Here is a 12,089-nt window from a genome sequence, read left to right on the forward strand (position 1 = left end):
CACATAGGCTACATGACCGGCGTAAATTGACACCTAAACAGATTTGATGCAATATAATTATTAATTTATTAATAAACCATTCTTGTGTTAGGCGGTTCATTCCGCTGTGGCGACCCCTGATGAATAAAGAGAATACGCCGAAGAAAAATTAATGACTGAATCCTTGTGTTGAAAGCGTGTAAAAGTCATTTAATTATCCTTTAATCATATTAAAACAACAAGCGTGACAATTCTGTGTCATTACAAATGTGCAAAAGCTGGCTCGTGTTTATCTAATCATAAAATTAATATTCACAGAATCATTTCATTAAACAAAATCAATCTGATTACATTACAGATAAATTAAGGGTCAGATTAGGTAAACAGATTATTTAAGTGAGCGCTTGTTCTCTGATTAATGCTATTCTGTAATATATAGTAGTTTATTTCATGATCCTGGCGACTTTTACATTTATTAATTGTATTACGTGTCGATCAGTTTAGGGAAAGAGAAAGAAGAAGAAATATAAACAATTCTTGGTTAAGGAAAGTCCCAATGATAAAATAGCAACAAAATAAAATAAACTTCTTCAAAGCAACTCAATTGTTCTTATTAAATCTGTTTACATGTTTGTGGGTGAGGTCCTCCACAGTCCAACACATGCGCTATGGGTGACTTGGATCACATAATTTTTGCTGTTTTGTGAGAATGAGTGTGTATGGCTGTTTTCCTGTACCTAGTATAACATATGCTGGAATAGTTGGCGGTTCATTCCACTGTGGCGATAAAAAATCTGATAAAAAAAGACTAATCCGAAGGAAAATTATTGAATGAATATTTTATGTCGCATGATAAGGCAGATCGGCAAGATCCTTCATACTCTGAGACTGATAGTCAGTTGTTTGATCAATCCTTTCATTTATCAAACTGTCATGTAAATCTGCATTTAGTCAAATATTTCCCCGCAAAAGCATAATATATAAGCGACATGTTGAAGAGGAAAGTGGAAATAGGAATTTCTTGTAAAACAATGTCTCTAAAAACTTCCAACTAGTAGTAATATTAATAACAATACACAACTAACTTTGGCCTATAATATCACTGCAATATACACTTGTACAAATTCGAGACATTTAAGTATTTCATATAAGGAAAATAACCAATTTTACCCTTGTATAATAAACGATGACGCTAATTTAAAGTAAAATAAATTACAAATAGATAATACATAATACAAACGAACTCCAGTGTTTAAGTCCATATATTATCTGATAAAACCTGCAGTAATGTAATTTATGGTCATTTCACAAAGCACAGTTCCAAATGCTTAAAAAACAAACTTGCAACATATTTAATTTATGATTGGCTGTGAAATATCCTTAAAATATATTTCCCCAAATAATTTAAGCTTTGTTTATTTTATTTGTCGTTTATAATGAATAGCCAACATTGACTTGTTAACGTACAAAACAATGTCAGGCTCACTGTTAGGCGGGTCTTTTTTGGATGAATCAGTCGTGAAACTTACTGCATTTTTTTACAGTCAAAATAAAATTAAATAATTACATAATACAATAAAAAAAAAAAACATTTACAAGAAAATTCCATTTAGGATTTTAGGCTGTAACTTCTTCGAGATGTCATATTCGCTGTACATTTTATTTTTAATTTAAGTATACCCACACAAACAATAGTCAAGTGAAAAAGCATTATCCTACTTGCTTAATATGCTAACAACAAGAACAAAATATACTAAGAACACATGAAAATATTGCGGCAAAGTTGGTTTTATACTCGCAGATTTGACAACTCGTGACTATTGTTTACCATGGTAAACCACATCACATGTAAGTGACTTCAAAACAGCACTGGGCTGCGTTTCCCAAAAGCATCGTAAGCCTAAGAAGTTCGTAGAAATGATCGTACGACTGATCTTAATATTACGGTCTGTTTCCCAAAAGCATCGTAACTTAAGTAGCACTTGAAAATCTTCGTGGATCTACGAGTGCTCTGGAGTAATCGTAAAGCCTTAAGTGCATCGTAAGGAGACAGAGTTATGAGGGCACCTGCTGGACAACCGGCAAATTGCACCTACAATTTACTTCTCTTCAAAGTCATTATTCATTTTATTTGTACGTATATCTCTATTCATTTATATTTTCTACACATTACACAATTCAATATACAAATAATAATAATTAATAATTAGGCTAAACTTTTCAAAAATAAATGTAAGAGCTTATTTATTTATTTATTTATTTACTTATTTATTTATTTTGATGTGAGATAAGCAATTTTTGATAAAGAAATTGATAAATAATACTACTTAATTAAGGTTTCATATAAATATCGAAAATGATGCTGATGTCATTTCCGGCAAGGACTGTTAGAATTAGTTTTATGCGAGATTGGAGCAAGACGGTGTTTTTACAGTACGACATTTCCAGTTAATTTATGTTTTTAAACTGGCTCAAAAATATTTTTTTTTATGTTATTCGAGTTGAATATACATTCACACAAGTAGAAGAAGAATTATATGGATTGCTATAACATGTGCAACAATAACGAGCCATTCTATAGCGTGACATTTCAGCACTTAACAAACGGATAGCGACTCCTAAGTTGCACTTAAAGCTGGGCTACGTGCAATTGTGTTAAGTGCATTTTTGGGAAACGCACGTGAAACAATAACGAACGTTCGCAAAATGACTCGTAGAAAACGCTCTTAAGTGCTAAGATCAATCGTTATCGGGAAACGCAGCCCTGTTTATTTCAGTGTGAGCAGTGTTGTACTTCGATAGTCATTGGCGGCTAATATGATTACACTGTTTGGAACTAGCTACGAATGCTTTTCTGAAATTATATTATTAGGAGAAGGGCCAAATGTGTGAGTATAAAACCAACTTTACCTCAATATGAAAAATGCTTTCGTCCCCGTTCTCCCCAATACAGCAATTTCTACTCCTAAACATATTTTTCGAACTTAATAATAATGTAGTTATATTAAAATAAATCAATAAATAATCAATACATTCAACTTTGAATATCTTGCATTAAGTTGGATTTACATTAAATGCAATTTCGGTTTTTAGGCTGTAGCTTCTTCGTTTCTTTAGGGCTTCGTTCTTCATATTATTTTTACTTTAAGTATACCCACATAAACAATACTTAATATAACAGCAAAATAAAATATACTAGCCACACAAAATTAGGTTAATGAAAAATACTGAGGTAAACTGCTTTTATGTTTGCACATTCGTTTAGAGACAACTTGTGACACGCTCCCAATATTGTTTACCACGCTGCTTTGAATATTCGCTCTGAATTCACATGTAAATATGACTTAAAAACAACATTAGCACTATTTATTTGGCTGTAAATAACGTTATCCTTTGATAATACTTTGATATACTTTGTTAATCATTGGCTGCTGATATGAGTTCACTGTTTATCTTTTGCAAAGAATTCTTTTCTAAAATTATATTATTAAGGAGAAAGTCCATGTGTGAATATAAAACCAACTTTACCTCAATATGAAAAATGCATTCGTCCCCGTTCTCCCCAATACATCAATTCCTGTACTACACAACACATTTTAAACTTAATAATCAACAAAATTATAATAAAATGAATCAATAAATATTTAATACATTTAGAATATTCTGTATTATAGGATATTTTCTATGTAGGCCTATGTAAAAATACAATTTAGGTTTTTAGGCTATAGCTAGTTTGAAATGTCTTATTTGTAATGAAATAAATTAAATTTTTAATCAAGAACCCACACAAGCAACATCCGAGTGAAAGAAAAAAACACTATCACATTAAAAGTGCACGCTCTACAACAATTTCTAAGTTAAAATTATTGCTATTCTTCAACATATATACATACATAAGAAAATACAATTTAGGTTTTAGGCTATAATTCAAGATATGATATTTGCTGTTTATTTTAATTTGTTTTACATTTCTCATGAACACACAAACAATAACCAAGTTAAAATTAATTATACACATTTTTTTTCACATTATATAGCGATTATATCACTAAAAAATATTCATTGGATTTCCTAATTTTTTTAAGGTAAGTGGTTGCAAACAATTTATATGAGCTTAATTTAAACAAATTAAGTTGGAAACCACTAAAATATATTTGTTCAAATTCAGCCCACATAAAAAGTTTGCAACCACTTACCTTAAAATTTAGTAAACCCAATGAATAATTTCAGTGTACACTTATACACATTTTTAATCCTTTGTTTAAGAAAAAAAAAAAAAAACACGAAGTATTTTAAAAGCGTGTGAATTCTCACCTAAATTGGGGTGTCTAGCAGCGGCCGCTCCTCCGGTCTGGAGGCTGTGCAGTACGGAGCTGTCGAAGTGCGAAGCCGTCCAAGAGGCTCCGATATTAGGGCTCACATAGGCCGGGTAACCGCTGTGATAAGAGCCGCTAAGAGCCCGAGACCCGAAATGCTCCCGGCTTGTATAAGTTGCGGTATCCCGGCCTGAAGTTAACGGAGGACTGGTGGAGAAAGTGAATCTGGACACCGGAGAATGATGGTGCCCGGTGCTTGAGTTATAGGAGGTGGTTTCCACGCCCGGCTGTGCCCATCCAGAGTGTCCAGACGCCGGGCTGCTCTGCTGGGGCGCCTGTAGGTACGGGAGGGCCTGGATCATCGGAGTCACCCGTGTGGGTGTCACGTACACCGGAGAAGTCGAGTTATGGAGGAAACCGGACTCGTAAGACGCAGCTCCGTGGTTGGCGGCCATCGTTACACCTTGATACATATCCACAGGTGAGCGATTATTGCTCCACGAGCGGCTGTCGGGAACCGGAGCTTACCGGGATGACCTTTACCCTGCACCCGCAGAGAGCATTTTCTGCTCGGCTTCTCCTGACAGAAAACAGCGGAGGATGAGGAGGGTGGACAGACTGAGGAAAGTTTCTCCTCCCAGTTTCCCTCTCTTTCAATTCTCTCTCTCTCTCTCTGTGTGTGTGTGTGTGAGATCAGGCTGCTCTCTCCGCCTCCAGTAAAGCGCACCTTGTATAGTGTAAAAAATTCGCAATGTTGCACTAAAATAATATGGTCTAAAAAACCATGCTGCATTATAAGCCTACTCAGCCTACATTTTCAAAATTAAATAGCCCTGGACTTTTACACAATGTCCTTTCTGTCCTATACTTTAAGTAAATTAATACACTGCATTATCAGTTTTCCACATTTTGTGATTCATGTTTCTAGTTTTTGTTTTCCCCGTTTATTTATGCTTTTATGAATTTTGACCTTAATTTTTCTTCTAACTTTTAACCTTGAAAAGTTTGAAAAAGTGACTTTTATGAAGATTTTTAATGGTTTAAAGTGCATCTTGTCTGGGTTAGTGTTGCGCATTAGTACACAGCACTATCACAGCATTTTTAATTAGCCTACATTTTGATGAAATTTAAATGATTTTTTTAACCCAGCATTTTTATTGCTTAAATGCACAAAACAACCATCCGCGTCAAATAATCAAACACATCTGCAATCTATTTTTTAAAACTTTTTTTTATTTCTTGTGTTATATTTTGTGTTTGTTTATGTAAAGCACTTTGAATTGTATAAAATATAGGCTACTATATTAATACACATCACCTGGGCATGCCTTACTTCTGAAACTAAATATGCTGGGTTGTTTTAACTCACACTGTAAAAAAAATCAGCAATTTTACGGTTTATTTCGGGAAAAAACCCGTAAAATAAATGCTGTTAAATTACAGAAATGTACTGTAAAATAAAGGACACTAAATGACAGAAATTGACTTAAATTTCTGCAATTTAACCTGTTAATTTACAGCAAATTTCTGTATTTTAACAGCCGTTATTGTACGTTTTTTCCGGCACCCCAGCTGTTGGCCGTAAAATTACGGTTTTGTTTAGTGCAAGCAACAAATGTAAACAAAACCAATTTATTTAGTCAGTACATAACGTGTAATTTGGGCGGCACGGTGGCTCAGTGGTGAGAAGGTCGCTGATTGGAGTCCCGAGTGGGTCAGTTGGCATTCTAAACACATGGTGAATTGAATAAATTAAATTGGCATACGTCTATTCGTGTGAATGCGAGATGGGTGTTTCTCAGTACCGGGTTGCAGCTGGAAGGGCGTAAAACACACTCAAAAATATATATTTTTTTTACTTGTTCAAACTACTTAAATACAATGAGCTGAAACAACTCTTGATATTTCATTGGGACTACTTTATGTTCAATCCACATAAATGTGTTAATTAAGTGAACATGGGACAACATAAATGAATTGTGTGGAACCCAGCATTTTTATGCATGCAGGATAAGCTGGCGGTTGATTCTGTTGTGGTGACCCCTGATAAATAAAGGGACTAAGCCGAAGGAAAATGAAAAAAATAACGTGTGATTTATCACCGCATATGCACACTCTTAAAATGCTGGATCCAATCCAAAAGTGCTTGATTAAATATAGGCATTTTGACGCCGATTTAACCAACCTGTTGACATTTTAAAAACATTTACACCAAAAATTTTTGTGTGTGCACAATTAAGTTTGCACTTTCAGAAATCTAATTTAAACCCAAATATGGTCTAAAACATGTATAACTACAAACATCCTCATTCACTTTTTTACACGGCATGCGGGAAAATCTGCGACTGTAAATGTGTAAACAAACTGTTTACAAAACAGACATGCTTTTATAATAATGATAATTACAGATAACTGGAAGCATGGCTCATGAACTCAAATTGAAAATGCTCGAGCTATCCTTAAAATACAGTAATAAAAAAGACCAAACACTGAAAGGATGAATATTAACATCCCCCAACTGCAGTTAATCCTAAAGATAGCACAGCTGAAGGACATTTTACATTGTAGGACCTTTTATATTAATATTAATTCCACTGAAATAAGTGCACAAAAATTTACTCCAGAAGAAAAGCGCTCATATTTCAAGAAGAAACCCTCATTAAATGATTATTAAGCGCTTACATGTGCACTAATAAACAACACCAGAAGAGAAAAGCAAACATCAATACACGAATCACGACGACTTTATTCCTGGAGCCTATAACTTTCTGTTTTTATTATTGATTTATTATTCTTTTAGTATTTTTATCAGAGACTAGCTATTCGACCTTACATGCTGGGGCTCAGTGGTTAGCAATGTCGCCAGCAGGTCGATGGTTCGAGTCGCGGCTGGGTCTGTTGGCATTTCTGAGTCATTTGGCATTTTGGCCATTTCCAGTCTGGTATCCAGCCATTTCCAGCCTGATCAGCTAAGACCAGGCTGGAAATAGCTGGAAACCAGCCTGAAAATGGCCAAAAACCCCTCTAAAACCAGCCTGGTCGATCAGCTAAAACCACCCAACCAGCCTAGGCTGGTTTAAGCATTTTTTTTCAGTAGGGTGTATATTAATATAATAAACATTAACTGCTTTTTAAATGTAAAACAATTATTATTTATTTTAGCTAAAAAGATTTAAGATTTTAAACACGGTCTGCATTAATATTTCAACATTTGATCAATTGTTTTTAATGTTCAGCAAGAGCAATGGATTTGATTAATGTCGCGCGCGACACTGACGTCACGCGCGTCCGCGATTGCCGGAAGCGTCGCTGCTGTTGTTTTCAATGACACATTTTTAACTGTCAATTGAGCTGTTAGTTATAAACAAACCGAGACTTACAGCATGTCCACTTCCTGAGGTTTACAATTATGTGCCTCAATAAGTGCCTTCCGCATCAATATCCAGGCCACTTTCGCACAATATCCACTATCTGCAGTGGGGGATATGCTGTTTCCCTTAAAAACATAATGAATACGTGTAGCTATTTTAACACATTTTATTAAGTTGAAATGCATCAACAAAAAGCTGTTGAGTTACAGCAGTTTAAATTACAATCTTTAACATCCTATAACATCTTTTTTTTTTTTTACCAAATGTAAACACTACAATGTTTTTATGGAGGAAAACGTATTTAAATTCACATTAAATATTATACTTTACCACTTTACACTTTATCTTGCTGGCTTTTTTAGTTAAATCAACTTGACTTTTCTAGCCATTTCGACTTACATCATTCAGTTTGACTAAAAATATTAAGATAAACTCATGTATAACAAAAAATAGCATTAACATAGTATAAGAAACAAAAACATTTGCTGTCATGATACATTGTTTATTAATTTTCTACAATGTATGGTGTTTTTCAACAATACTATACATTATTAGTATAAGTTTGACCCAACAATGGGTTACAACAACCAAGCATTTTTTAGTTTTTACTACAGTAAACTATTGTGTATTGTATTAAATTATAGTTTGTAGTTGTAGAAACTTGCAGTATTCAGTCATTTAGTTATATTACTATATGGGTTACCATAGCAACTGTAGAATCCCCACAAAAGATCACTATTATTGTTGTGTTACCATAGCAACTGTAGAATCTCCAAAAAAGATCACTATAGTTGTGTTACCATAGCAACTGTAGAATCACCACAAAATATTAATATTGTTGTTGTGATACTATAGCAACTGTGGAATCACCACAAACAATCAATATTGTTGTTGTGTTACCATAGCAACTATAGAATCACCACAAAAGAACACTATTGTTTTTGCGTTACCATAGCAGCTGTGGAATCCCCACAAAAGTTCACTATTGTTGTTGTGTTGCCATAGCAACTGTGAAATCACCACAAACAATCAATATAGTTGTTGTGTTACCATAGCAACTGTGGAATTATAGATAATTCAACCACTTGACTACAAACTGCACAATTCTGGGTTGTTTTAATGCAGCATTTGGGTCAAATATGGAAAAACCCAAACTGTTGCATCAATTTTAACAATTAAATGATTAAATTTTTTCCCTTGGGTCAAATATGGACAACTCACAAGTAAAAAGTTTTCAAAAGTAATTGTTTTAGAACTTAAACCAACGGTTAGCTTTGTTCATATTTGACTCAATGTTGGGCTACTTTCACCCAGTCTTTTTTACTACAGCAAACTGTGGGTACTATAATATAGCATACTCTGTAGTTGTAGAAAACTACAGTTCTCGATCATTTACTTATATTACTGCATATGTGTTACCATAGCAACTGTAGAATCACCACAAAAGATTACTATAGTTGTTGTGTTACCATAGCAACTGTGGAATCACCACAAAAGATCACCATAGTTGCTGTTACCATAGCAACTGTAGAATCACCACAAAAGACCACTATTGTTGCTGTCATCATAGCAACTGTGTAATCACCACAAAAGATCGCTATAGTTGCTGTGTTACCATAGCAACTGTGTAATCACCACAAAAGATCGCTATAGTTGCTGTGTTACCATTGCAACTGTGGAATCACCACAACAGATCACTATAGTTGCTGTGTTACCATAGCAACCGTAGAATCGCAACAGATCACTATAGTTGCTGTGTTAACATAGCAACTGTAGTATCACCACAACAGATCACTATAGTTGATGTGTTACAACAGCAACTGTAGAATTACAGTTTTATTAAAATACTTCACTACACATTTTACAAAATTCGGGGTTGTTTTAACCCAGCATTGGGTCAAACATGGACAAATCCAACAGTTAATTTGATTTTAATAATTAAGTTTAAATTAGAAAACTTTTTTACTTAGGTCAAATATGGACAAACTCTAAGTAAAAAAAGCAACACTTGGGTTTGTCCATATTTCACTCAATGCTGGGTTACTTCCACTTAGCTTATTTTACTACAGTAAACTGTGGTGTATTGTAGTATAACATACTCTGTAATTGTGGAAAACACTGTATTCAGCCATTTACTTGTACTACTATATTTGTGTCACCATAGCAACTGTAGATTCACCATAATAGATCACTATAGTCGTTGTGTTACCATAGCAACTGTAGAATTATAGATTTTTTAACTACTTGACTATCACTCTGGGTTGATTTTAACCCAGCATTGGGTCAAATATGGACAAACCCCAATTAAAAAAGTTTTCTGATTTAAATTAAATAATTAAAATTAAACCAAGGCTTGGGTTTTTCCAAATTTGACTCAACCTTGGCTTATTTTCACCCAGCTTATTTTACTACAGCAAACTGTGGTGTACTGTAGTATAGGGATGCCACGCCTCTCAATATAATATTGAACTGTATGGTACGACCTCCACAGTTCAATATGCGCTTGTGAATTGCAGTTTTCTCGGTTTAAATAATGTATGTGCGTTTTATATCTCCCCGAATTGACTGTGTGTGCCTGTAAGTCCACAGCCTGTAAGCTGAGATGAGGAAACTCCTCCCCGTGAGTAAATATCCAATCACTTTGCTCTAAAATTAGGGGGCGCTTGACCATCATTCCACACTTTAACATGGCGAGCGGCGGTGAAGTGAGGCAACAGTACGAGAAAGCGCCCGCGTCTTTCAAATCTGCGGTGTGAGGACATTTTGGTTTTGCCTGTAAGTATAATGCCAATAAAAGAAAAAACAGTAAACAAAAAATAACTGTGTGCAAGCATTGATTTACACGTATAACCATGACTGCACATCTGCAGCACATCACCCAGCAATATCACTGTCTGACGGCAGGAGAGCAGAGAAGGTAATAAAGTCCTCCAAACAGCAACAATCCCTCGCTGAACCTTCCAGCAAACAAACCCAACTGGCTCCGAGAGACACATAAAATAAGAAAGGCAGTGCGGGTGTTCATTGCTGAAGATTTGCAGCCGTTTTCGGTGATTGGAGATGTGGGCTTTTGTCATCTTATAAAAGCACTCGATCCGCGTTACAGACTACAGTCTGGCATTTTTCCAGCACTGACATAATGAAGATGGTTATTTATGTTTACTGAAGTACAAATATGTTTATTTGAAATGGCCAATTGATCTTTATTAACTTCACATGTGTGTTTATTTTCAAAGTGCAGGATTTTATGTGTTCCCCAGTTTGTACATGGGCTACCAGCAGCTGTCAGATTTCACTGTTCATTTTTTTATATACAACACACTAGAAACCAGTGTACTTTTCTTGGCTTTTAAGTAAAACACAATGAGTATTGCAATAAATCGTTTTTATTTTTTTCTCCTTAACCTCTTACTGTTCCTACTGCCAATAGAACAAATAAATAAACACACGTGTCACGCCATGAGAACCGAACGAATCGAAATCCGTGTTAAAAAACCGAGGTATGCATTGAACCGTGGGCTAACTGTATTGCTGCATCCCTACTGTAGTATAATATACTCTGTAGTTGTGTAAAACACTGTATTCGTTACTTATATTACTATACATTTGTTACCATAGCAACTGCAGAATTACAGATTAATTCAACTACTTTACCACACACTCTGCAATATTCCGTGTTGTTTTAACCCAGCATTGGGTCGAACATGGACAAACCCAACAGTTGGTTTAATTTTAATTATTGAGTTTGAATTAAAAAATCTTTTTACTATCAAATATGAACAAATCCCCAAGTAAAAAATTCAAATTTAATTAATAAAATTAAACTAACAGTTGGGTTTGTCCAAACTCAATGTTGGGTTATCCAGCTTATTTTAGTACAGTAAACTGCGGTGTATTGTAGTATTTTATAGTCTGTATTTGTAGAAGACTACAGTATAGGGTCATTTGCTTATACTATTACATGTGTGTTACCATAGCAACTGTAGAATCACCACAATAGATTGTTTTAGAATTACAGATTACTACTACTTGACTATGCATAAAATTCGTGGTTGCTTTAATGCAAATTTGGGTTAAATATAGACAAACTCATCGATTGGTTTTAATTTTATGATTAAATCTAAATTAGAATACTTTAACCCAGCTTTTGGGTTTGTCCACATTTGACCCACTGCTAGGTCAAAACAACCCAGCATTTTAGAGTGTATTATGGATCAAAACATTTTTGTGAGTTTGAGATCTCTCATTTATTTAATACTTTTGTCTGAGTTTGTAGTGTAAAATGAGGCTACTGTATGTGGAGAACATCAGAGGATACTTTTGATAGTGTGTCTAACCGCAATGTGATCAAGACAGGATGCAGATTGAGTGAAGCAGGTTCTGGAATACTCATGAAATCAGCAGATCTCCTCCATATCACTCT

At 34.6% G+C, this 12,089-nt stretch overlaps 1 protein-coding gene across 1 annotated transcript in view; it reads right to left on the reverse strand.

Annotated features, from left to right (window-relative positions):
• Window positions 1-4,840, reverse strand: part of gata4 (GATA binding protein 4) — a 15,759-nt gene extending 10,919 nt beyond the window's left edge. The window contains 1 exon segment of the mRNA NM_131236.2: window positions 4,294-4,840. Coding sequence (NP_571311.2) covers window positions 4,294-4,768 — 475 coding nt within the window. The 5' untranslated portion in view covers window positions 4,769-4,840.
• Between the last annotated feature and the right edge of the window lie 7,249 nt (window positions 4,841-12,089).

Source organism: Danio rerio, chromosome 20 (assembly GCF_049306965.1).
Source record: "Danio rerio strain Tuebingen ecotype United States chromosome 20, GRCz12tu, whole genome shotgun sequence".
NCBI lineage: Eukaryota > Metazoa > Chordata > Actinopteri > Cypriniformes > Danionidae > Danio > Danio rerio.